The sequence below is a fragment of the Canis lupus genome, chromosome 2 (assembly GCF_048164855.1).
Source record: "Canis lupus baileyi chromosome 2, mCanLup2.hap1, whole genome shotgun sequence".
In the NCBI taxonomy this organism is placed as follows: domain Eukaryota; kingdom Metazoa; phylum Chordata; class Mammalia; order Carnivora; family Canidae; genus Canis; species Canis lupus.
The window spans coordinates 75,182,174-75,209,606 of record NC_132839.1 but is presented as its reverse complement, the minus strand read 5'-3'; the positions used below and the strand labels follow the sequence as shown (position 1 = coordinate 75,209,606).

Sequence of the window (27,433 nt, the reverse complement as noted above, 5' to 3'; positions counted from 1 at the left end):
AGAACTTTGCAAAGGTTTTCTTTCCAGACACCCCCTCGCCCCCCAATCCCAGGCCTCTGAAGGAGAAGGGCAGGTTCGCATCTCTGTTGAACAAAGGCACAACTTAAAACAAAAGCAACTTCTTTGAAATAAGTTTCATCTGGAAAGTTCATGCAAATGTTGCATTTTACACTATAATATATACCTGTATTGTTTCGATATTTAAATTATGTTTTAAATTATTTACTGGTTACCTTAAGTAAAAAAAAAAAAGTTAAATACTTTTTTCCCATAAAATAATTGAAAAAAATTGATGCTCATAAATGCACCATATTATCCTTTGGTTTTCCATATTTATGAAATGCATGGATTACTGTGAAATTGCCTGCCACATGACATAAAAGTTTGCTGAATCTGAATCTGTCCACCAGAGGAACATCATGATTGAAACAGGCAAAACAGGTAATATGAGAATTCTTTCCATAGGAGCAGTGCTGAGGCAAGCTTCTGGTCTGAAGATGAATCAAAAAGTTCCAGAAGTGACCTGGAACCTTATTTAAACCTAACAAATCCAAAGGAAGTGATCATTGCTTTAAAAAATGTAGGATTTACTTAATAGATAGTTGTATATTTACTATAAATAGTTATGGTTATATATAATAATGTATTATTATGTATAATAGTGTTAATTCATAAAATAATATATTGGATTGTTTACAGAGGAAAAAAGATACTTAATTATCAAATATTACTTTTATCTTGGGCTTTTTTCTTAGAATCTAATGTAAAAAGAAAAAAAAGACCTTCCCTCTTTACATTCAGAAATTGCTTCTGAATCTGAATTAGCCACAAATATATACCCTACACATTCAGCCATGGCTTAATTTTCATTTCCAAGGCTTTGACTAATGAAAACATTAAGCACAGTGCCACTAAAGCAAACCCCCTCATTTTCCTCATTGTAAAGTCTGGATAACAATACTTACCTCATGGCTGGTTACAGCATTCAGTGCAGTGAGGCACGTGACCATACCTGGTACAGTGCCTGACACACAGCAACCAGGACCACCCCAGTTCTAGACTTCATTCATTGCTCTGTCATCAATGTCCACTTGTTATGGGCTGAATTGTGTCCTTCCCAAGATGCATCTGTTCAAATCCTAACCCCCTAGCACCTCAGAATGGGACTATAGGTTCAGATAGGGTCTTTACAAAGTAATGAAGTTAGAATGAGGATGGGCCCCAATCCAGCATGACCGATATTATTATAAGAGGAAATCTGGAATGCCTACAAGTGTAAAGAGAAGATAACGTGAAGGCACAAGGAGAGACGGACATCCACCAACCAAGGAGACAGGCCCCGGAACAGATCCTTCCCTCGCGGTCCTAACAAGGAACCAGTTTGGCAGAGCCTTGATCTCAGATTTCTAGTCTTCACATCTGTGAGAAAATAAACTTCTGTTGTTTAAGACAGTCTGTGGCAGTCCTAGCAAACTAATATACCACTAGAATACAAGCTCTGTGAGGGCAGAGACTTTTCTTTTTGTTCTATATTGTACCCTGAGTGCCCCCCTAATAAACAATTATTGAAATAGTACATAACTATTCAATTCTTGTACCTGGCACAAGATATTCAGCAAATATTTTAAGACAGAATAAATTATTTTATTTTCCAAATACCAAATCAGGATATTATCTGAGGTAAAACAAGTTATGTAAATGTATTTATGTAAGCGTGTAAAACTTTAAATATTAAATTGCACTTGGCAAATACCTGAATTGAAAAGGGCAAAATGGGGGATCTCCGGGTGGCTCAGCCGTTGGGGATCCCTGGTGGCTCAGCAGTTTAGCGCCACTTTCAGCCCAGGGCGTGATCCTGGAGATCCAGGATCGAGTCCCACGTCAGGCTCCCTGCATGGAGCCTGCTTCTCCCTCTGCCGGTGTCTGTGCCTCTGTGTGTGTGTGTGTCTCTCATGAATAAATAAATAAAATCTCTTAAAAAAAAAAAAAAAAGAAAGAAAGAAGGAAAGAAAAGGGCAAAATGTCATGATTTTCACGCAGGTCTTGGAAAATCCAACTTTGGTAAAGTGTTAATTGTTTGACATCTCTCTTCCTTGGCCTAAATTTAAGCACTGTCCCATGTGCCTCTCACTGATCTTTCCAACCTGTTCTCTGAGTCCACAGGACCCCCTTGCTGGAACCAGAGTGGCCTGTGCATCACTTCTGGGTGCATCATCCTTCTAGGCTCAGCTGCCGTCACAGGAAGTCTTTCCTGACCTTCTGAAGCCAAAGTGATACCACGCTCATTTTGGACTACCTTTCAAAAAATAGATCCTTTACTTCCCATACCGTTAGTTATCTTTGTGTGAAGATATGTGTCTGGTTTCCATTTCGGGCTAAGGTCTCTGAGGACAGGAACCTTGAAAAGTACTTAATCCTACCCCTATCTAAGTAGGGGTCCAGCACATATTGTAAATAGATTTTTAATTAAATCACTGGAAAACAGCAAATGAGCATTTGTGCCCAGCCACAGCCCTGACAGTATGAAGAGCCAGGGAAGGCACTGACAAATCTAAATCTCTTTTGACAACTTGGGTATAAATCCTCCCACAAGTGGGAAATAGAGAATAGTAATGATGTCATTAGTATGGTGCCATGGCCCCCAAAGAGTATAGCATCACCATTGCCCATCAGGGTAATAAATATCCACCATGTCCTATTTTTGAATAATGCCTATTTAAATAATGCTAGGAGTTTCTTTTCCAAGGATTCTTACTCTTCTTTCCTCTGGGAGTTTTTCTGATCGAATAGCCACTTACCTCAGATAACCAAATCAGCAGCAGGATGCGGAAATTCTTTTGATCCCTGCCTCTGTGGGCTCAGCAAACAGCTAGAGTATGTCCAACCACAAGGAAAAGAAATACTGTACAAAATTAATTACTTTTTGTGTTGTTGTTGTCATTGTTTACAGTCAGTGATTTTTTTGGATTCCCCTGATACGAAACATGAGCCAGTCAGTGTAAGGAAGCCTTTTTTCTTGCTCCAAGGCAAAGCCTTTAGGAAAAATGAGTGTGATATTCCTCACATTGCTTTCTGGCCATGTGATCCCATCTTCAAATGACCTTTAAAAATCTTACTATGTTTCTTTTCATTGAATTGGATCCAAGCAATAATGATAAATAAAGATAACTGGAGAAGGAGGGACCTAACGTTACACATAAGCACGGATGTCATCATCTTTGACTATTTTTGTGGACATTTCTTATTTAACCCCCCAGTCTAATTTTCTTTCCATTTTTATGTGATATAAAGAGGATATATTTGAATGGAACTTTTAATTACAATATTTTAAATATAATATTTAATTATAATTTTTTCCCTGAAAAATTAGGCTCTAATAACAAACACTATCTTGAGCAAAGCTTGCATTTTCAGGAATACAATTCAGAGATACTAAAGCAAAATAATATGAATGAGGTATAAAATATAAAAATGCAAATCAATACTCTATAAATCAGAGTATTGGCATTCTTATGTAGATAAATAAGTTCCAATGAGAAACACATTATTTATATGGTCAAGGCAATTCATTGTTGGAATAATATACAACTGTCTGTTAAATATAAAGAGTTGTAACAGGAGCTGTAAAAAGATAAAGCCCCTACCCTAATTAGCTTACAAACAACTTACTGGAGTTCAAGCTATCTAGAAACATAAATTTCACAGGGAAGCTGAAGAGGGAGAATTCTTGAGGATAAAAACAATTTTTAAAACTTTTTTTGTAATGTTTCTTTCTTGGATTCAAAAGGAAAATCTGAATTATACTCATTTAAAAAAACAGTAATACAAGAAATATTTTCTTTAAAATAAGGTAAACAAACTGTGCTTTCCTTCTCTAGTTTTTAGAGACTATGCAACAGGAAGGCTGTTATCTAGACTTAAAACAACATAATCAACAGTGTTATTAGGAGGGCATCAGACATAGCAATCACTGTGTCTGAATTAGATAATGCATCTTCGTCAGGTCATCTGTACCAAATGGTCTAGATTAAATTACCTGGGCTTTTTCTTTTTCCTTTTCTTTTCTTTTCTTTTCTTTTCTTTTCTTTTCTTTTCTTTTCTTTTCCTTTCTTTTCTTCTTTTCTTTTCTTTCTTTCTTTCTTTCTTTCTTTTTTTTTTTTTTTTTTGTAAGGCTCTAAGTGTTGCTTGAAGTACAGAAGAGAGTAAAGGAAAATACTTTCAGAAATGTGCCAAATGTTCTCGTCCAAATGGCGCTACTCATTTGCTAGCACTACCATCTAATCAAAACCAAGTCCCGAAGACTGAATTTTTGGCAAAGTACTTTCAAAGTCACCAGAACAGGGAACATCTTGAGATATCTGAAGGGGAAGAGGACACAGGGGAAGCAAAATAAATAAGATTCTACCTAAATCATCTCTCCTGGGACATGGTAATAAATCCTCATGGAGACCTTTCCTGCCTCCTCCTGAATCTTCTTGGGATCTTCTTTAAGATGCACTGGTCTTCTCAGCACTAAGTGAAAGAAAAAAGAAAGCAAATTGTATTTGAGAAATTTGCCAAATAAGCAAACATGGGAAGGAGAGAAATTTGTGTGCATCTGGGGTGAATCTTAACTTTTCTGACACTACAAAGTATTCAGAGAAAGGAGAATAGGAATATGCCATCATCCATATCTTCTTTTGAGTCTCTATTTTTCTTGACTTCAATATGGAAAAAGAAACTGATTAGATAAATTATTGTGTAGCAAGAGTTGTATTCAATGAGTTCAAAAGTGTTTTCCTCCTTTTTTAAGAAAATGAAGTTTCTCTTTTGTGAAGATGCTATTACTAGGCAGAACTATATATTCATGGTACTGGTGACTTTTTTATGGTGGTATTCTAAAAAAATTTTTTTTGTGTTTCTCTAAACCTGCAAGAATTAAGAGATGCTGGATTCCATAGTGTTTCATAGCTAGAGAGCCATTTGCAACAATACTGAGCAAAATGGAAATATAAGTCTAAATAGTTCATATAAAATCATGGACAGGTTGAAATGTCCTTTAAATTTAATAAGCTATTAAATTTATTATGGGATGCCTGGGTGGCTCAGTGGTTGAGCGTCTGCCTTTGGCTTAGGGCGTGATCCTGGAGTCCTGGGATCGAGTCCCACATCGGGCTCCCTGCATGGAGCCTGCTTCTCCCTCTGCCTGTCTCTGCCTCTCTCTGTGTGTCTCTCATGAATAAATAAATAAAATCTTTTAAACAAATAAAATAAAATTCAATAAGCTAAAGATTGTACCAATGTGACTATAAACACAGTACACATTGTAGATTTTTGTTGTTGTTGTTGTTCTTATCATAACAGACTAATTCTAAATAGGCAAAGCTCACCAAAAAAGATCCCATCCATAAATTCAAAGTTTCCCATGTTTCCTTTAATCCTCTCTACTCTTTCCAATTTTCTGGAAATACAGTGTCCTCCGGTAAGGTAGGGGGAGACACACATTGGAACATGCATGACTTGTATTTTAAAGGTATCCACAGGAGAAGAAATCATAAAGCAGCGAATAAAAAGTGAATATGTGGCTTGCCTCTTTTGGTGTTGAGAACACTTATAAAAACAGAAATTTAAAATTAACTAAGTGAGGGGAGAAAAACATGGCTAAAAGCTGAGCGGGGGTGGGGATGGGGCGGGGGACAGAGTCAGGGAGACAAACAGGATGCTGGGAGGTGAGAAATAAGGGTGGGGAGTAGTGGCCAATCTCAAGAGGAACTAACAAAGTCTGTTGCTTATAGTTACCCAGAAAACCCTAAGAACAATAACAGACAAACAAACGTAGCTTTGAAAGAAATCCCAGAGAAGCTAGAACCCCAATAGCTGAGAAGATGCAGTCTCCCCTGGATTAATGGTGCTTTGGGGACCTGAAGGTAGCCTCGCACATGTTCTCGTCCAGCACAACTGCTGACAACTCCCATTTCCCCTGCTGAATCAACAGATCCTGGCGAAAGACCAGGGGGAGAGGGTGAGTGGACCTTGGGCTCCAGGAAGTATGTTTCTATCTTTTGAGAAATGGGAACTTGGGCTCTACTCAGTCCAATTTGCTGGGTTTTCTATTTTTGTTTTTTAGCGTTTACTCTTTGGAGTGGTTTTTAAAGTAAATACATATTATTCTGAGGAAGAATTCCAGTTCCAAGAACCTGCACAGGTCCAGCTATTCAGGCAGCAGTTAAAAAGCTAGAGGCGGTGAAAGGAGATGTTCACCCTCTCCCAGGCCCCTTACCTCCTAGAGCCTGTGCCTTCTTAGCCCACCGGGCTTCAAAATTCGCAAGCAACAACCACACCTCTGAGGTCAGGGTGCCTTCAAGGACCCCTCCAGCAAAATTGTGCTTGAGGGCTCACATGTAATCATACACAACGTGCATGTTTCTTTCTTGGCTACTTTTAAAAGCACATTTTTCCCCTCACAAAAGTAATATATGCTCATTAAAGAAAAGAACAAAAAAGTATTCAAAGGCAGAGAAAAAAAAATCACCCTACTCCTATCACTTTGATACGATTTGATTAAAATAAAATATCATTTTAATGTTGTCTCCAGTTAGCAAATCTTTTTGAATTACAAGGGTAATAAAGAACTCTACTGTTCATATGATCCTACCACCTGCTTACTGTTTCTTGCAATGTGTCAGCAAAACTTCTAAAGCATTCGTAAGTGTGGACTGACTACTGGCTTGCCGGCTTGAGAGGCTAAGGAACTAAAGGCTGAAGTCTTGGGCACTTTAGTCTTTGGGGTTTGGAGTACAGGCATCCAGCATACTTGGAATGAGCAGAAGAAAGGTGGCAAGGCCACTTCCCTAGAACATAATTCACACACCCTCTCTTTGCTTGCTTCATTACTCCTGTACCCACCCCAGACTTACGGTAAATGTTCAACCAGAACTTACTCAACTAACTTAAATCCAAGACTTAAATGCTGATAATTTTTCCAAGAGAGGTGAGGGCTGGAAACATAAAGAGCCAGGCTTATTCCAAAACCAGCTGAAAGATGGCAAGTAGTTTATCTCATTTTGTGGGCTCCCTTATTCTTTACTACCTCTGCTTCCCAGCACAGAGGAAATCTAGATAGCCCCCAACTTAGAAATTAGTTACAATTTACATCTTTATATGCGTAGGTCATTGATTTGGAAATTACATTTATTTCCCTTTAAAATAATATAATAATATATTCCCTTTGAAATGATATAATGATATTTACGATCCTTGACAAGTCCCCCCACCCAAAGGGGGTTTTGAACTCTCAATGAAGCAGAAATAATACATTTGCAATAAAAAGTAGAAAATAAAGCTACTGACATATTTATGTTAGTAAAATCACCAATAAGCAACCCCATATTGAATGGTTATTTTTAACTCAAATAATCATGATGCAAGGAAAGCAAATTTAACCATAGAAAAGGAGGCTGTATCTCTACTGGTTGCTATCGTTCACCAGTTTCTTGAAGTCTTCTTCTCATGGACTGAAGATGTGGCCTGAGGGCCTAGGTCTTGCTCTTGACCCTGAGTCCAGCTACAATTTGAATAATTTTAGGCTCCAGGAACCTGCGCAGTACCCTAGTCACTTTTTCCGTTGGTCTCACCACCTCCTCTAGTCTCCCACTCCCACAGGTACACCCTGAGCCTTGTCATCTCTGGCACTGTGACACCTTGAAATGTTAAGGCCACATGTCCCCACTTTCTGACTGCTCATCTCCTAACCTTTCAGGTCGTTCATTATGTTATTCCCAATATGCCCTCTCTACAACCTACTTGAAATGTCCTGGTCACTGATCCTTTGGCTATCTCTTTAGAGCCTCCTTCTATTTTAGCTCTTCAACTTAGATTCCAAGATCCAAAAATTTCAATTATTTTTGCACCACTGTCCTTCAATTGCATTGTCTTGCCAAACATAATCCAGAACTGTTTTCATTGCCCACCTGTATTGGAAATGTTGAGAGCTCCTAGAGGGGTGGGATGGGGGAGGGAGATCATACATTTGGTTTCATATTTATTATTATAACTCTTGGTCACCTACCTCTACCTCAGTACTTCCTGGCAAACTTTAATTGAATGAATGGACAGATTGATGGATCGATGGGTAATATTGGTAGAACTTGTAGAAAAGCCAAAGAGAATCACTGGACTCTTTGTTATGCTTTTGAGATAGACAACCCTTAGTCTAGTGTTTCTAATTTTATCTCAAAACATATGGCTTTGCAATTCTGAGAAAGAAAAAGCTGGAGGCATCAGAATTCCTGAGTTCAAACTATATTACAAAGTTATAACAAACAAAATAGTATGGTTTTGGCATAAAAAGAGACACATAGAGCAATAGAACAGAATTAAGAGCCCAGAAATAAATCCACACATATACGGTCAACTAATATTTGACAAAAAAACTAAGAGTACTGAGTGGGGAAAAGATAATCTCTTGAATAAAAACAATATTAAGAAAACTGGATATTCACATGCAAAAGAATGGAATTGGACCCCTATTTTAACACCACTCACAAAAATTAACTCAAAATGGATTAAAAACTTAAACATAAGACCAAAAACTGTTAAATGACTAGAAAAAAAAACATGGGAGAAAACCTCCTTGACCATGGTCTTGGCAACAGTTTTTTGATATGACACCAATAGCACAAGCAACAAAAGCAAAAATCATCAAATGGGGCTACATCAAACTAGAAAGCTTCTTCACACAGCAAAAGAAACCATCAGCAGAATGAAAAGGCAATCTACACAATGGGAGAACCTATTTGCAAACCACCTACTAATGAAGGGTTAATATCCAAAATGTATTAGGAACTCATATAACTCATTTACAAAACCAACCAACCAACCAACCATCTGATTAAAATGTGGGCAAAGGACTTGACAGGAATAAACATCTCCAAAGAAGACATCCAAATGGCCAAGAGGTATATGGAAAGGTGCTCAACAGCACTCATCATCAGGAAATGCAAATCAAAACCACAATGAGATAGCACCTCACACTTGTTAGAATGGCTTTTGTAAAAGAAAGGAGAGAGGGTGAGGGTGGTGAGGGTGTGAAGAAAAGGGAACTCTTTTGCACTGTTGGTGGGAATGGAAACTGGTATAACCACTATGGGAAACAGTATGGCAGTTCCTCAAAAAGTTTACAGTGGAACTACCGTATGATCCGCAACCTCACTTCTAGGTATGTATCCGAAGGAAATGAAATCACTATCTCAAAGAGATATCTGCAGTCCCATGTTCGCTGCAGCATTATTTACCATAGCCAAGATATTGAAACAACCAAAGTGTCCACTGATGGATAAATGGATAAAGAAAATGTCTCTCTCTCACTCTGTCTCACTGTATATGTGTGTGTGTGTACATACATCTACTCTCTCTTGCTATATATTTTCCACTCATTAAAAAAAGGAAAAAGGAAATCCTACCTTTTGCAACAACACAGATGGACTTTGAGGTCATCATGCTAAGTGAAATAATTCAGACAAAGACGAATACTGTGTGATCTCACTTATATGTGGAATCTAAGAGCCAAACTCATAGAAACAGGCCATAGAATGGTGGTTTGGGGGGGCAAAGAGGGAAGTGGGAAGATATCAGTCAAAGGGCACAAACTTGCAGCTATAAAAATGAATAAGGTCTAGGGATCCAATGTACAACAAGATAAATATGATTAACAATATTATATTATATACTTGAGAGGTAAGAGGGTAGTTTTATATGTTGTCACCACATACACATACATACACATACAAAATACTAATTATGTGAGGGGATGGAAATGTTAACTGACCTTATTGCGGTTAGTTTGTAATATAGGTATGTCTAACCATCATGTCGTAGACCTTGAACATACATATATGATAGCCAATCATATCTCAATAAAGCTAGCAGGAAAAAAAGAAAAAGAAAAAACCCTATGGTTTTGTTACCCTTTAAGGTAGATGTTATCTGTGTTGGCTCATTAATTTCTTAAGCACATGACACTTTTCTGCCTTCATGACATTGGATCCTCAAATGAAAAGGAGAAACTTCCCTGAGGGAAGGAATGGAAAAGCTCTGGAAGAGAGTGGGATCAGAAGAAGGCATCTCAAGAATATGCACTTGTATAGCCAAAAGGGACCTCCTGAAATGGAACTATCTATGATACAAGCCACGGAAGGGAAAATGGAGGTTTGTGGTGGCTTGTGTCCACTGAGCTCTGACGCAGTTTCAACATAGTTACTATTTAGTTGTCAGCCATTAATCAACAAATACGTTTGGAACACTTTCCGTTTATTAGGCACTGTTGTAGGAACTTGGTGGGAAATACAAGCGAAGGATAGAATGTCCCTGCTCTCATGGAGCCCAGTGGGGAAAGAGGTATCCAAAAAATTAACAAGAACAACTAGACAGAGATTGGAGAAGGGAGGGATATTTTAGGTTGTGTGGTCAAGGAAGTCATCCCAGAAGATGTACTATTTGAACTGGAAACTAATGATGAAAAAAAGAGCTTATCCGTATGGAACTCTGAAACCTTGCTTTCTTCTCATGATTACAAGATGGCTGCCACAGCTTCAACAGTCATGTCCTCATATAACTTCCAAAGCAGGTCTGGGGATTTATCCTTGCAAGAGTTTCCTTTAATTAGGAAAAACAAGCTTCAGCACACTTCCCTTCATGTCCTGCTGGCCAGAACTAGGTCATATATCTGGCAAAAGAGACTGGGGCTGCCACGACTGGTTGGGAGCAACAAGGCTGGGGCCAGGGAGAGGTATCCTTCCCCCAGTACGTGCTGCCCCAAACCTAAACCACACTGGCCTACGGTCCTCAAAGAACAAGAGTAAAGCTGCCACCACAAGGACCAGGCTTGAGATACTTCATTTGTGCGGGATGTCTTGAACACCTGAGTGTATGTGGTCCCTGTGCTAAAACGTTAAGGATAAAAAGGAGACCCGGGCACCACCTTTACCATCTCACTCTACTGCTCAGAGACATTCGGGAAGAACTCCCTCCTCCCTCCCCTTCACTATCTCAAAGGTACATACAGTTCGTGGCCACTGCCACCCGGAAGCTCCCCACTCTTCTCTCATCTCTTTAGTTCTGAATGACTTCTTCCCAATTCATTGCTGACATTTATTCATTTTACACATATTCATTGAACATCCGGGCCACGAGGATACCATTTTGTTTTTAAAAGGACAATGTTTGTGCCCTCACAGAGTTTCTATTTCAGTGCCACTGAAAGAGAGTTACATAATCTACCATAAGAAAGAATTACAAGAGGTGAAGCATGGGTGTTATCAGAGCACCAAAAAGGAGTGCCTCCACTCATCCAAAGGAGGGGTGAGGGGTGGTGGTAAGACAAGATACATTTTGTTGAAGACGTCACTTAAGTCAATAATTAAAGGACGGATAAAATATACAGAAATGAGAATGGAGGTGAGGAGTTGGGGGAGAAGGCAAGGATGCTAACTAAGCCCATTTAGGAACATTAGCATATGCAAAGGGCCACAGGTGGGGAGAATGAGCTGGAGGGAAAAAAGTTCATTGTTGCTGCAGGGAGGAGTGAGGTGGGGGGTAACAGGAAGAGATGAGTCTATAAAGATAGACGGAGGCCAGGTCAGCACAGGTAGTAAACTCTTGGTCTTCTTCTGGAGGGAATGTAATGAGGACATTGACACATTTTAGGCTTGTATTTTAGAGGAAATATTCTTATTCCTTTGCTCCAATCCCTTTCCCACACTTCAACCCTGCTACCAGCAGGATGACCAACAAGACCCTGTGGCTATGGGCTGGACCAGGAGAGTGGTCAAGGAGGAGGGCCAAGATTCTGTGAAGGACAGGGCTCTGACCTGCTAGGGGAAGGGAGGAGTCAAGGATGACCTCAGGCATTTCTGCTCTGGGTACCTGGACAGATGGCTGTTGGTCTCCTTCACTGATCCTTCATTCTTGTACAAGTTGTGTTTCAGCGGTCCTCCACAGGGCAGTGAATGCAGTGTGTTCATTAATTAAGCTTTTTTATGACTTTTCTCCTCCTTCCCCCACCTTTGATATTGAAGCCACTCCCTACTTATCTCGGATCACACTTTTCTCAGACCTATTTCACGTTTCTCCTTTGGGTCCACACCCACATGAACAAGGTAAAGAACACGGTTAATGTACTTTAGGTTTTCACCACTGTGGCCTCTGAGCAAAGCCTGGAGTTTTGGAGCAGGTGCTGCGAGCCACACATCCAAATGCAAAAATGATTGCATCAGTCATCACTAATACTACGGTCTTTCAGCTAATACAAAGCTAAGCCATCCAATCAGACATTTGATGTCAGTGATCAATGAACTGCAATTAGTAATTGACACGAATCCAACTTATTTTCCAGGATCTGTCCTTTACTCATTAATAGAAATTTCTCGGGGCATCTAGGTGGCTCAGAGCATCTCCCTTTGGCTCAGGTGGTGATGCAGGGGCCCTGGGATGGAGTCCTGCAACAGGGCTCCCTGCAGGGAGCCTGCTTCTCCCTCTGCCTGCGCCTCTGACTCTCTCTCTCTGTCTCTCATGAATAAATAAATAAAATCTTCAAAAAATAGAATAAACTTCTCATCCCTTTAAAGAGTCATCTTGGGGACCAGCCCGATGGCACAAGAACCAGTGTCAGTTCTGGGTGTTCTCCACGTGGTCTTTTATGTTATGTGCCTTTTTTATACCGTGCAATTCCACTACTTGAGGTTACGGGGTACTAATTCTTCAATACTGCGCAGCTCCCGGATGGGGCTCGGTATAGACCATACCTCTACGTACCTCTACGTTTCAAGCAGCACCATGCCTGGGTGAAGCATCAAAGTGAGAAGAGTGAACCGAAAGGGCCTTTAAGACATCTTGAAGCAATAACAAGCCATACGCTGAAGCGGGGCGTTTTTAAACATCACGCAGGACTAAAACAATTGAGCCAATTTGTCCTTTGTTCTTTTTATTGCACCCTTTATGACATTAATACTGTTTAAGAGGGATTCAGAAAGCGTGCAACTCGGGGGCTGAGCCCCAGCGAGTCCTGCGGGGGCCGGGCGGGGCCGGCGAGCGCGTGTCCGCCGCCCCGCACGGAGCTCGCCCGCGCTCCGTCCCCGGCCGCGCCCCCGGCTGGCCCCGAGCTCTGCCTCCCGCCGGGGAGGGACGCTCCGAAGTTTGGCCAAGTTTGCAGGCAGGCCCGGCTGAGCGGATGCCGCGGCTACCGGGTCCGGCTCGCCCCGGCGGCAGGCCCGGCCGGCGCGGAGTTTGCCTCCGGGGCCGCCCCTCCGCGCCCCGCGCCCCGGGCACAAGGCCGGAGCGCCCGGACCGTGCGTCGGATGACCTTGGGGACTCGGGGCCGCTTCAGGGCTGCCGTCCTCGCCGCCTGCCGGTCCCCGCCCCGGGTCCCCGCTCCTCCACCGGCGGCGCCTTTCCCTGCTTTTTCTTTAAGAGAGTTGCACGCACTCGGCCTCGGCCCGGGAGGGGCCGCGCTGGCCGCGGGGCCCGGCCCTTCCCGCCGCGCCCGGGGCCGCCCTTCCCGCCGGAGCCGGCTGATTGATGGCCCGGCCGCCGCCCCCCGCCCCCCCGCCCCGCGGGCCCGCGCGCCCGGCTGTGTGTTTTGGAAGCGGCGCAGCGGGCTGCAGCCCCGTGACGCCCGGAGCGGGCAGCGCCGCCCTTCCTTCCCCCCGGGCTGGGGCGGCGGCGCGGCGGCGGGTCCCGCGCGGGCGGGGCGCGGGGGGCGCGGGGCGCGGCGCGGGGCGGGGCGGGGGCAGCGGGGCGGGGGCGCCGGGGCGGGGGCGCGGGGCGGGGGCGCGGGGCGGGGGCGGGGGCGCGGGGCGGGGGCCGCGCCGCGCACGCCCAGCCCCTCGGCCGAGCCGCGCCTCGCCGGACAGGTTGGGCCGGCGGGGCGGCGCCCGGCTCCGGGGAATAATGAGTGTCTGTGAGGCCGGCCCCGGGTGACTGGGCGGGGCGGGGCGGAGGCGGCGCGGGAGGCGGGGGCGGCGGGGGAAGGGCGCAGGGCGGGGTGCGTGTTTGCGCGAGTGACTCGGCCGACCCCTCCGGCGGCAGCCTCCACCCAAGTGGGTGGGGACCCGCCCAGCCCGGGCGGCCGCGGCGGCTCCCTCTCCCCTCCCTGACCCTCCCACCCCGGGTCCCAGCCTCTACTTACCCCGCCAGCCCCGGGAGGCTCGCAGAGCGAGCGGCGCCGGCGTCATGTGACTGCCCGGAGTTGGTGCCAGGAGCCAGAGGGGAGCCAGGAGCGGAGCCGCGCGGAGCCGGGGCCCGAGCCGGAGCCCGAGCCGGAGCCCGAGCCGGAGCGCAGCGCGAGCGCCCGCCGCACGCGCGGCCGTCCCGGTCCCCGTCCCCGGCCCCGTGCCCGGCCCGGTCCCCGTCCCCGGCCCCGTGCCCGTGCCCTGCGGCCGCCGCCGCCGCCGCCGCCGCCGCCGCCCGGGCTGGCGCGCTGACACTGCTGCATTCGCGGGGTTCAAGGCGCCTCGGATCCGGGCCTTTATTTCTCGTCTGCAGCGCCCAGCACCGCGCCTCCAAAAGTAAGTGCCCTCTCCCTCGCCTTCCCCCGGCCCGACTCCTGCTGTCGCCCTTCCCGGCTGCTGCGGACTCCTTGCCTCCCCCCCGCCCGGGCTGGGGGGGCGCGCAGTGAATGGGCTGGGGGCGCAGCGCGGGGGCGGGGGCGGGGGCGCCTGTGGGCTTGGGAAAGTGCAACAGCTCCTCGAGGCCGGGGCTGGGGGAGGCCGGGGGGAGACCTCGGGCTCGGCGGTCGAGAGTGTGGGATTCCGGGCAGCCGCCGTGCAGAGCCCGCGGTGCGGGGAGCGAGACCCGCGGCGCCCGCCAGGGCGAGGGCGGGGGCGCGGGCGCGGGCGGGGGCTCACCTGTGTGGTCCCCCCGCCCGCCCGCCCGCTCCCTCGCTCGCGATTCCCTCCAAAGCCCCAGAAACCTCAGTGCTCTCCGCGTGTGGCAACGTTGTTTGGAGAAAGGTAGCGCGGAGGCCGCGCACTCCTGCTCCTCCCCCTCCGGGTCCCCCACCCCCCGCTCCCGCGCCCTCCCCTCCCCGCCCCCCGCCGCCCCCCTCTTCGGACGGGGCGCGCGCGACCGCTCGCCCGCCGGAGCAAACTTGGAGCAGCCTCCCGGGCCCTCTGGGAAGAAACTTGGGGCCGTTGGGACCGAAGGCAGCATCCCGTTCTCGGTCCTGGAGCCCAGGAGCTGCCGGGGCGTCTGGATCCTCGGGGGCAGGAGGAAAGAGCCGGCCGGGTTTGGAGAGCCCTCCTCGGGGGCGCGGAGGGAACCTGCCGCAGTGCCTGGAGCAAGGATTGCAGCGAGGCTGGAGGCGGAGAGCGCCTTAGGCAACTGCCTGCAGCGTTAGGGACTCAGCCGTGTGGGGACCGAGGGGCTGATCCCTGGACCTGGACCCTGGGGACCGACCTAACATTTCAGAGTGGCTTTCTTGGAGATGGCAGATAATACTTGGAATTGTCCTCCTATCCACTTCCCTGGGAGATATCAGGGCGCATCTTCTGCTTTAAATTTTACAGCAATATGCAATAATAATAGACGGAGAACGTGTGAACTGGACTTTTTTTGTTGTTAAGTCCGGTTAAACGGAAATTGGATTTCGCTCACCTTCTTGTATTGCACTAAAATAAACATTTTACACCGAATTTTTGCTAGCTCAGAATGCATTTCTCCACGAATATCACCTAAGATACTTTCAATGTGTTGATTATATTCTCACGAGAGCCTGGATTTGCGGAGCAGTGTGTAGTGGTATTCTGACTTCATTTACATGGAGCATATAATTATTAGCAAAATGGAGTAGGCGAATAGGGCAGTTGTTCATTACAGGTTTTTCCACTGAGCAATTTTGTACTTTTTTTTTTTTAAGTGCAGTTGAGCAGCATTTTTTTATAAGAAATCCATCTGGATGATAATCTGCCTAACGGGAGGGAAGACTTGCTTTTAGGGAAAAAGAAAACAATCTGATAACATTAACATCTCCAAAATTTTGCAAGTTAGTGTTTTTTAAGGAATGGACAAATGAGTTTCTTCTGGCTGGAAGCATGGAGTATGTTGACCTCAGCCTGTTAACAGAAACCTAAAATGAGATGTTTGATGAATTTAAACTCCCTAGAGAAACTGTCTCCAGTTCTACAGTCAGTGGGGTTTGCAGCAGAAGTACTAGAAGAAAAAAGCCTAATGTACTCTTGTAAGTTCAATAAAGATACACTGCAAGGAACATTTGGCTTTCATGAAGGAGAATGCAAGTCTAAAAATCTTAGTGTGAGAATAACAAAGAAAAGTAGCTAAGACCACAAAATCTTGTCAATTATAAAACGCTATTGTTTTTTCACTGCAAACTTCTAAATTAAAACCCAATCTTTTGGTTGCTATGGACACAGTGATGCCTTTTTTTTTTTTTTTTTTTTTTACCTGTAGTTTTGTCTACACACAGATTGTTAAATCTCTGATCATGGAAACCTGAGTTGAGCAGTCCTGGCTCACTATAACAAGATAAAAAGACATAATGGGGAAAAGACTGAATGGATTTTACTACCTTAAATATACCTAAAGTAAGATAGACGTTTTCGGGCATCTTACAAAAATTGATGCTCTTGTTCTACAGATCGTGTAACACTTCTGGGTTAAATGAAATGTCAGGAAGAGAGATTCACGTTCTCAAAAGGTGAATTTCTTTAGGTGTGTGTACATGGAGAACAGATGTGCAGCTGTGTGCAGATAGGTTTCTAACTATGCGGTTGAAAAAGATGGTGAAATTTGGGGTGACTCTAGATATCCCAGACTCTGTGTCTAGGAATGTAGTTGTGTAGCTAAGAGACGCTTAGAACTGGTCCGGTTTTCAGTTCTGTGGGATAACCCAGTTGTCATCTGAATTCTTAAGAGTGCGCCCTTTTCATTTTCGTCATGATGCTGAGGCTGAACAATACTCATTACCCCAACCCAGAATTTGATGATGGCTCGAGACCAGCCATTGGGATGGGGGAGAAAGAGACAAAAGAAATTGGAAAGGAGGCTGGTGTTAATTAGGAAGGTCTCTGCTGCCTGAATATGATAAAATCACATGTTCACTTATGATGTTTACTGTATGTGGAAGCTCCTATTTGTAAATAGGGCAGGTCCCCTGAATAAAGCTGGTGTTATTATTCACACCCATAGAACAAACACCTCCACCCCCCTGTTGTTGTCTTAAAAAACTCCAGCTGCTCATGAATATAGGGTCAGGGAGGGCCGGCTAAATGTTTCTCTGTGCTTGCTCTCCAGCACAGCCAGCAGAGCTGTTTCCTGTTCTTTGTTTCAAGGCTGGGGTTTGCGTCATACATTCCAAGTGGCATATGTGTGCTCTTTCCTGTTTCAGGCTGTTTTCTGGTAGATCAGTAGCCCAGACCAGGCCGTGGTCCCTGCCCCTAAACTCCTGATCCCCACCCAGGGAGTTATCATGTCTCTACACACTTGCAATTGCTTAAGATGCCTGTGTTATGTCATAATGAGGAGTCAGTTAACCTTTTTACATATACCCTTTGCTCCAGTGTGTTTCTGTGAGTGAATAAATACTGGTACCTTTTTAAATTCATCATTGCCAAATTGTGACTTTGAGAAATTTGTGTGCAGATTGGCTAGAAGTCTAAAGGAGGTTGCATTTGTTTGTTTTCCGTTCCTGTTTGGAGGTGGGTAGGGTGTTTGTTTAGAGGTAGGCATTTTGCCCTGAAGCTGTCAATTCTGGAGTTGGGGGGATTGCCACCTTACAGTTTAGAAGACCTGGCATTACCTGAAGGCTCTGGGCCACCCTTGTTCCCAAGTAACACTGGAGCTCAGGGCAGAAGAGATTCTACCGGATGGAGAGTTTTAAGCAGTCTTGGCAGACTGGGCTGATTTGGAAATCTTGCTTAGGTTTTAAGGAAGAAATCTTGAGGAAAAGTATTGAGGCATAAAATATATGGAGAAAATCCCAGGATCATCTCTTAAAGACAAAGATGTAAGTGCTAGGATAATTTTCCTAAGGACAAAGATGTATTTATTCTATATCTGATTTCCGACCTGTTTTAAGAATAAAAAGCTCAAAGAAAAAGAGAACTGGAAATAAATTCATTTTAATGAGAGTCTGGAAAATTTTAATCTTTTATTTTGAAAACAGAAGGAGACCTCTTGTTTTCATTGTTTTACAACACCAACTTTTTCATAATCCCCCTCTTTTTTTTTTTTTTTTGTAAATTCTGTTAGTTGTGGGCTAACACTTCTGGGTTAACTGTTTAAAACCTACATTTTTCTCTTGGCTCTTCAGAAACTAAGTTTTTTTTTTTTTTTTTAATGATAGTCACACACACACAGAGAGAGAGAGGCAGAGACACAGGCAGAGGGAGAAGCAGGCTCCATGCACTGGGAGCCCGACGTGGGATTCGATCCCGGGTCTCCAGGACCGCGCCCTGGGCCAAAGGCAGGCGCTAAACCGCTGCATCACCCAGGGATCCCAGAAACTAAGTTTTAGATAGTTGGATAAGAAAACTCCCGGCAAGTTTCTTTCTAAACTTATTTTTGGATTTTCTTTAAGATCCAAAGGGATTATCTATGATGTTCTCTAATGGAATTAATTTAGAGTTGCTAAGGCAGCAAATCAGACCCTGTCCTCCCCTAAATTGATGATAATAGTAGTTGGGTTTTTAACTTCACATTCTACTACATTCTTTCTTAATGGGTGAAGGGAGACATATAATATGATATTAAGAAAACTATTAGAATCAAATAGAAGGTTACTGATACCCTTCCTTTAAAAAAAGATGGGTGTTTGGGAAGCTTTTAGTAAGAGCTGTTCTTTCTCCTTTGGGAGAAGCAAACTTGAAATATAAAGCTGACTTGTAGTGCAAGGGGCCTTAAAACTAAAATTTGTGAGTAACCCAAATCAAAGCAACTTTTCCAATTTAGTTCCAAGGCTGTTAACAATCCAACTGGATTTGGTAGACAGAATCTTTATTTAGCTTACTTCAGGTAATTATTTTCTTTGCATTGGGGGAGAGGGAGGTGGTTGGCTAATAGATGTGATTATTAGGGTCTAATATATTTTATTAAATACACTTTGCAGGCTTTTAAATACCAAGCTGAACAATTTGGAAAGATTGTATCTGTCTGATAGTTACTAGAATTACAAAAGGGAAAAAAATGGGAATAATGGTTTCATCTCTTGATGGTGTAAATCATTATTTATTTCCAAGTCAACATTTTTGCTATAAAGAACAGCTTTCTTAGGAAGTATTTCTTTTTTTTTTTTTAGGAAGTATTTCTCAACTGTTTTTTCACACCGGTTGTATTTAAGAAAAAAATATAAGCAACCTCATCCTTGAAATCCTAGGAATTACATTATTCTGGAAATTGGGTTTCTTTCTGAAGTGCTTCATACTCATTGGTTCTAGCTTTAAGAAAAAAAATCCCTAGAGTCATAAAACCAATGATACCTGGTTTGCTAATGTGTAATGTTCTAGTCAAAATACATCTCAGAGTAAGTTGCAAGAGGATCATATCATGGTGGTTTTTAGCATTCTCATTTTCAAGCCTGATCTGTCCCCTTTATTAGACCCCTGTTCTCATCTGAAGCAGTAATGCCAGAGCTCGAGACAGGAAACCAGACAGCAGTCTACCCTGATAAGGGAGAGCATTGTCTAAAGGAGGTAGCCCTGCTTTTCCCCCCCTGAACTCTCCTTCCTTGAAATTTGGTAGTAATGAAAAAGAGACACAATGCTATAGACACAATTCTACCCCGGAACTAGGACTGTTTTCTCCCAAAGCAAAAATATCTTTTTAATTGGATCTATGCTTTTTCTGGAATGTCACCATAGTTGAATGAAACATTAAAAAAAAATTTAAATCAGTATATTTTGTATCCCTTGGTCAGGGTTTTTAATAGTCAAGTTCATTTTCTAGCAAAACAGGTTCCTGGAGCTTTTTGAAACTCACTCCATTGTGTTGGCAGGCTGAATTCATTATCATTTCCTCCATCCAATTATTAAGGGGAGCTGGAGACCAAATGTAGCAAGTGAAGTTGCCCTTCATCTCATGCATTCTGAGCAAACCTGGGGTCTAGCTCCTACCCTGACGTTTAGGAGGTGGGTGCTTCCCGAGGCAGCCCCCTGACCAGAGGACACTGAAGAAAGCTCCCCTTAGAATGGGACATGGGTAAGGTGGTTCCAATCTCTGGAAGGCCTGGGGATCTCCAGGGATGGCCTGTGGCTAGTTCTCAATCCGGTTCAGTGGAGTTTGGCCAAATCTAGACAGAAGAGATCAAATGGACGTTGAGGTCAGTGCATTCTACCCTGGAGAGCGACCTGTGAACAAACTGGGTTTTCCCCCCTGGCCTGTACACCTTCTGTCTACTAACTACTGGGCTTTGAGTCTAATCACTGAAATCCACCCCTTTATATCTGTTCTTAGGCTTTTAGACCGTGGTTCCTTCCCAAGCTTTGCACGCCAAAACTACTCTCCTTAGCAAGTTCAAGCCCCTGTTCCACTCCATTCTCCAAACGAGGGAGGTTTTCTCTGCCAAGCCTCCTGAAGTTTTCGCACTGGCTGCGTTTTAGGTTTTAGAAGATGATGTTCAAGCTAGCTTCGCTGGCCCCTGGGCAAGTTTTCCTTGTGTGCCACCTGGTGTACAGTCATTATAGAGGCCCTTGCCCTTCTTTTTCTCCTCACGTGTAAGAAGGGTAGTTTGACATCCATTCATTTATTCATCTCACAAGTATTTATTGAGCACCTACTCATTAGAGCTAATCTCAAATTATGTGCAGTCATTATTATGCCACAAGGATGGAGTAGGTCCCGAGTTATCCAACCTGAAAAGGCGTTTTGAAATCTTAATTACCCTCTGGAACCTCCCCAGGGCACGGCCCAACATGGGCCAGCAGGTACTGTACACGTCGCATACCCTCTGTATCCAGAGTGATCCCAGTTTGAGAGGATTTTGCTTATAACTCAGTCCCACCGCACGGGCCCCTGAGGCAGAACAGAAAGAGCCCTGGGTCTGCGGGCACACATTTCTGTTCTTGGCTGCAGCTCCAACCAGCTCTGTGAATTTGGGCAAGTCATTTCACCTCTGTTCCTCCATTTCCTCATTTCTAAAATGGGGATGAGGACCTGACCCTTCCACCTTTGTACAGTTATTATGAGGATTTCCGTATTTACTTGGGTAGAGCTGCCAGTTTTTTTCTGAGCAGTTTTATGGACCAATTGCAGGTGCATTGGCTAGGAAGAATAATGGCCTAATTTGGGGCCTTCAGAATGTGTCTTTTGATCTTGCGTCCAAGCGTGCACACTCAGAGTCAGGGTAGGCAGCAGGGGCCAGTTGGAAGGAGGTGGAATTGCCGCTACTGGAGGTACTCTGTCCCTGCCTTCCACATCCCCCGTGGACAGATGTGTTTGCAGACGCGCTGGCCTGCTATTGCTGTCCCTGGTGTAATGTGGTCCTCTGCCGGGGGGTGGGGTGCGGGGGGAGTAGAGTAGGCTGCCGGGGCCACCGGCTTTGCAGTCAGGCTGCTTTGGGTTCAAAACCTGGCTGTACAACTTAACAGCTGTGTGATCCTGGGGCAGATTGCTTTACCTCTTTGTTCCGTAGTTCTCCTAAGTGATAGGAAACTGGTACCCACCCACCCGATAGGCATCAGTGACACAGTCCATGTAAAGAACAGCACCTGGAGACCACCAGTCATGAAGGTGGTGATGATTTGCAGGAAACCTGTGACATCACGTAGCCCTTTGCTTTCCTTTGCTTTCCTTGGTCAATAGAAGTATCCTGAAAAAGCAAAACAAAACAAAGAAAACCCTCCAAACACACACTCTCTTTCTCACTCTCTCTCTCCTCATGGAAAATTGCCCTGTCTCTTTTTTTTTCTTTTTTTCCTCTTCTATTTTAGGTTTTACAACAGAGAAGAGACATTGACATGAGATTTGTTTAGAAGATCTCTCTGGGTAGCTAATAAAAAATTCTGGGAGGATGATTTTAATAAAGTCTCTGGAGGACCCGTAACAGGCAAGGAGGTTAAGGTTAGGAGCAGTAACTTTTTTTAAAGGAAGTTTGGTTTAACAAGTTTGCTTTAAAGTTAGGGCCCCTCTCCCCTATTAACTTACTTTAAGAGAGAGTTCCAAGTGTCTTCAAAGGCAAAGGGAAAAGGGAAGGCTGTAGAAGTCCTACTGTGGGCTGAGTGCTCTTGGAAGCACCCCTCATGCCTGCCAGAAAACTTCCCTCTCGTGAGCAAGCCTGACCCCCCTTGGGGAAGATGGGAGGGGGCCCCCTCTGCTCCCCTAAGGAAATGGAAGGTGATGCTCCCCATCCAGGTGGTGGTCTGCCACAAACCATTTAACAGGCCCCGCCCGTCTAGGTAAGAAGGGGTGGCCTCAGCTCAACTGGGGCGCAATCAGCTGGCTGCACAGAGTGGAGAGGCCTTGAGCAGGTCTTTGAAGAATTAGGAGGATTTAGATAAGCCGGAAGGGGATGGGGCATTCCACGCTGGTTGCCCAGCATCGGAGCCAAAAATGAACAAAGACATGGGGGTGGGAGGTGGGGGTGGATGGACGGGGCGGCCAGCGTGAAGGGCCCTTGGAGCAAGGGGCAGCTGGTTAGAGACGGGGTGTGGGGAGCATGGGCGCTCGAACCCACTCTGCAAGCCCTGGGCACCCCTTTGGAGGAAGGTTTGCGAGCTTGGGCCAGACCGGTGAGGGCTGGGCTTTGAGAAATGTGGGCGGCAAGGGGGTCAGGATGAGTCGGAGGGCCCAGGGACGCCGTGGGGAGCGTGGTGGAGGGAACCCAGTGACACAGTCTTACACCGGGGGCCTGGCCCCCAGTGGCAGTAGCAGGAATGGAAAGAAAAGTTGGTGAGGAAGACTTGAAAGATGACCTCTAGGTTGGTTTCCATGGCGAATGACCAGAAAATAAGGCACCGGGGAGGTGGGGGGCAGCAGGCAGGCTTTTCAAGGCAGGAGCCGGAGAGGGAGGATTGTGCTGGGGACATGTTGAGTTAATTCTCTCCCATGGCAGTGGCTCAAAATGCTTTCCTCTTTCTTTTTCGTGTACTTTTGAAGGGAGGGGGCAGTATTAGCTCATGGTTTCATATCCAAAGGTCTGGTGGCCCTGTGAGGTCAGCTTTTAATGGAGACTCCTTGGGAGCCCAGGAATTGCCACCACCCTAATGACTCTTTTTTTTTTTTTTAAGATTTTATTTATTTATCCATGAGAGACAACAGAGAGAGAGGCAGAGACAGAGACATAGGCAGAGGGAGAAGCAGGGTACCTGCGGAGAGCCCCATGCGGGACCCGATCCCAGGACCCCTGGATCACGACCTGCACTGAGCCACCCAGACGTCCCTCTTTCTGGTTATTTGTAAGGTCCCAGCCATCCCTGCTCAGGCCGGAATTTCCAGGAACTGGCTGCTGACCCGAGCCAGTTGGTCCCTCCCTGCCTCCCACTCCCTGCTGGGTGGGGCCCCATGGGTGGAGGCCCCTTGGGGGAGAGCGGGGTGGGTCTCCAGTGATAGGGCACCAGCGCAGAGGCAGATGAGAGGCCGTGTGGCCTCACGCAGCCCTTCTGGATTTGATTATATAACGCTTCACGGAAGAGAATTGTGAGGGCTGCGGCCGGCCTTGTAAGATATGTACACAGCAGGATTATTACACAGTATGGGCGTTTTTTCAATTGATCTTGAGTTCTGTGCCCTTCAGACTAAAACACAAAATTGCCAGAGAGCCTGAAGAAGGAAAACAAGCGTGTAACCTTAGTAGGCGAAATGATTTGCATTTGCGAAAATGTCTTTCAGAAAGGTGTGGAATGCTACTAGCCAGGTGGCAGCGTTGAACTTGAGAGTTTACCTATAAAGAGTATGGGTTTGGGTTTCCCCACCCCCCACCCCCCAGCCCTGCTTTAGCTGGGCCTCAGTCTGCAAACGTGTAGGGATTTTGCTTGGTTGTTACCTTTGCACCTGTCCCTATTTACATGCAAAATCAATTGCTTCACTTGGTCTTTTCCGAGGTACAGGGTGTGGACAGAATCTTATCTGAAGCCATGTCCTGTTTGGACAAGTTGGACTCGCCTTGGCAACTCTCCATAGGGTGGAGCAGATGGGTGGAGGCAGGAAAGTAAAATTGGGTGGCTTGTTAGCAGAGAGAGGAGAGAGGGCGGATTGTTTGCTCACTGGATCATTATATTTAATCTAAAACTAAATAATTAACTTCTTTCCATTTACAAAACATTTTGATGCAAAATGGCCAACCCAGTTTGTGAGGGGCAAAGATTTAGAAATGCTCCATGGCGTTTTTTTTTTCCCCTTTCAAACCAACAATAGAAGACTAAGATAGGTGAAAATCATCCAGCCCTAGGAAAATGCGCATTTCCAGGTAGGGGCCAGCATCTGGCTGTTCCGAAAGCAGCCTGCAACCTAAAAATGCCCTCCCACATTTGTTGCCTGCCCCCACCCCACCCCAACCGCCCTGTCTCTGGCCAAGGCAACTGCCATAAAAATGTGACTCCTCAGGAGCTCTTAAAAGCATTTGGGTACAGAAGTGAAGAAAGAAGTGTTTCTTTTGAAAGGAAGTTCAGTTGCAGGGATGTCCCCTGCTTGCCTGGCCTGGCCCTTCTCCTGACCAGGAGTCTCTCTCTCTCTCTCTCTCTCTCTCTCTCTCTCTCTCACACACACACACACACACACACACACACACACGAATTTTTTTTTTTTTTTTTTTAGTGTTTTCTTTTTCCCCAGTTCCTTTGGGGAGTAAATGGCAGTGGTGGGGGGGAGGCAGTACACTTTCTCTTTTAACATCCAAACCCTTGGGAAAATTAAGGGCACTTGCAGATGACGTCATGCTTTGTTCCTACTGTTTTTCTCCTTACACCTTGCTGAGGTCAGCAGGAGACAAAGATTGCTCCGAGGCTGGCAGGTCATTTGGAGTCTAAGGGTCAGGCTGGGTTGGGGGAGGATACTGCAGGGACCCTTTGAGGATCTGAGGAATGAGATTTGGAATGTACCCAAGAAGGGAGAAGGTCAGGAGCAAATCCTGCTGTATCACAAGAAACTTAGCTTCAGACACACACACATTGTGTGTGTGTGTGTGTGTGTGTGTGTGTGTGTGTGTGTGTGATGTTTCTAAGGAAGGGACAATGGTAAGATTGTTTCTATAATAAAACTTGCTCCTGCTTCAAGACAAGCTTCTTTCAAAGGAGGTTTGGTGACATCATAGGCTCCTCTTACATCAAGAGTTGTGCTTATTTCTGAGCTCTGCAGCTCATTTGTATCCTCCTAAATCAGCTGTTGAGTAGGCCTCCTGGTGGACTGGATGAGTGTGAGATGGAACTGCATTCCTTCTGAAACTTTATGTAAATGATTTTCACCAAAGCTTTTAAATACCTAAATCACACGTTTTTGCATTTTGACAAAAAAATCTGACCCATGTCTTAACTTGGGAAAAGTCAGAAGTGTAAGTAGAGAGAGTGAAGGGAAATGTGTTTCTTCTCTTTGGAGAAAAAATTCAGTCGGATGGCTCTTCCCAGCAAAATAACCCAGTTAGGGAGGGATGACATTTGTTCCGGTTATGGAAAATCATTCTGGCAAGTTCAGTAGGGCTACGATGTAAATGCATTAATGATTGGAAAATAGCTGTTTGAAAAAACAAAAACAAAAAACAGAACCACGTTTGGGGACTTCTCATCTCCGTGGCACCCACAGAAAGTGGTTAACAGAATTCCTGGGCCCGCTTACAACCCACTGGGTTTAAGGACGGGGAGGTCGGCAAACTCCCATTTCCCGCGTGTCCTTAGCCCCTAATACCTGTTGTAGCGCGCCACCTCCTGGTTCTGCTCAAGACTGCGGTCCGTGTCGCGTAAGAGCTTTCCGGCCGCGGTTGTGTTTTATTTAGTGTCCTTTACCGAGGATGTTAGTGTCCCCCGAGCCTGAGCTGTCCACATGGAACAAGATCCACTGCGTTCTAGTTCTTTCAGTGCATAAGTTACTTCTCAGTCGTATGCATGGCACCTTGGAGACTTTGCAGTCACTCCTCCTAGAACCCAAAGACACGGTCAGGACCAGAGATAGGCACAGGAGTTAGTTACAGACTATAGAATTTTTCTGCACATAAATAAACAAATGCCTGATTTGTGTTCCTGTGTTCCATTCTCTTCCTAAATTTGGTTTCTTTCTGGCTTAGCTTCCCTCCTGTGCTTTGATTGAGTTTTAATTCTAGAATTGATACATTTAAACATTGGCACACAGATGTGTGTTTAAAGCTCTCCCACCCCGTGACCCCCTCCCAAGAAGGGCCGTCTGGTTGACAGTTTAAGAGTGTACAGTCTTCTTTGCACGTCCTTCACCTCTTGTTCCATATCCTGTGACTATCGCTGAAAGTATGATCGGTCCTTTTAGAGGCAGCCAGGTCGGGAACGGAATACTGTTCGACGTGCAAATGGACAGTGAGTGAGTTTGGTTCTATTCATAATGATATTTGAATGTTGCAGACTTTGTCCAGCGTTGCCTTGTCTAAGTCTTTCAAAATGAGATCTTCTAATTGTACCACTTCTTTTTCATTCACTAGCTGAAATACTTCTATAATGAGAACTATCACTTCACCAGGGATTGAATTACTCTTGAGGTACAGTTTTGAACATATTATAAACATACCTTCACAATTATTTTTTAATAAATTTTATTAGGAAAAAAATTTATTAGGGCAGATGCTCTATATTAGACTTTACCTTTTTCATTTATGATTTCAAGTTGTGGAGCATTCATTTCCTAAAATTCAGATAAAACATAAACATTAATGAAGCGATTTAAATAACGTCTTTAAGTGATAAGAGATAGAGTAGGTTAATGTGTCATTCATTTCTAAATGGATTTAATAGCCACGGCTCTGGGCATTAGGAAAAGTTGTTAATGGCTTTATGAGCTAAATGGTGGAGTTAGAATTTGAACCAGAGCCCATCCTAATTCCACTGTGTGCTCTTACTGGTAGTGAAGGCTGTAAGGTACCGCGAGGCATACACTTGCTGGGAAGCTATTGCAGTGGTGCAGCTGGGAAGTGGCAAGCCCCTCTGTGAGCTCTCAGGCAGGATGTAGGCTGGTAGTCACTTTTAAACTGAATTCAGTCTGAGTCTTTTAAAGGGCAGAGGGGACCGACCTCTAAAGCCTACCTACGTTAGCAAAGAGACAAATGCTTGACTTTGCTCCTGAAGTTGGAACCAACAGTGTTAGTGCCGTGTACACACCTATGTATATCCAGAAATTGCGTATGTGTTTATTGATACGAACTCTTTACAGGGCAAAGGGTTCTGTTTTGCTTTAAATTTCATAGCTAGGATGCAGCTCTCCTGTTTGAGTCTCAGGACCATGACCGGGGCACCTGCGTGGCTCAGTTGTTGAGCTTCTGCCTTTGGCTCAGGGTATGATC

At 45.0% G+C, this 27,433-nt stretch overlaps 2 protein-coding genes across 3 annotated transcripts in view; one reads left to right on the top strand and one right to left on the bottom strand.

Annotated features, from left to right (window-relative positions):
• LOC140609672 (uncharacterized) overlaps window positions 1–16,994 on the bottom strand; it is a 30,018-nt gene extending 13,024 nt beyond the window's left edge. The window contains exons 1-4 of the mRNA XM_072784819.1: window positions 16,957–16,994; window positions 14,162–15,358; window positions 2,799–4,512; window positions 1,272–1,419 (exon numbers count right to left, since the gene is read on the bottom strand). Of these exons, the coding sequence (XP_072640920.1) occupies window positions 4,488–4,512; window positions 14,162–15,358; window positions 16,957–16,994 (1,260 nt within the window). The 3' untranslated portion in view covers window positions 1,272–1,419; window positions 2,799–4,487. The remainder of the gene's footprint in view (window positions 1–1,271; window positions 1,420–2,798; window positions 4,513–14,161; window positions 15,359–16,956) is intronic.
• Window positions 14,386–27,433, top strand: part of KLF3 (KLF transcription factor 3) — a 36,518-nt gene continuing 23,470 nt past the window's right edge. The window contains exon 1 of one of the 2 annotated variants that reach the window (XM_072807574.1): window positions 14,386–14,540. The gene's annotated coding sequence lies outside the window, so the exon portion shown is untranslated. Of the gene's footprint in view, window positions 16,688–27,433 lie in introns of both variants that reach the window. The other variant, XM_072807583.1, reaches the window with a different exon arrangement.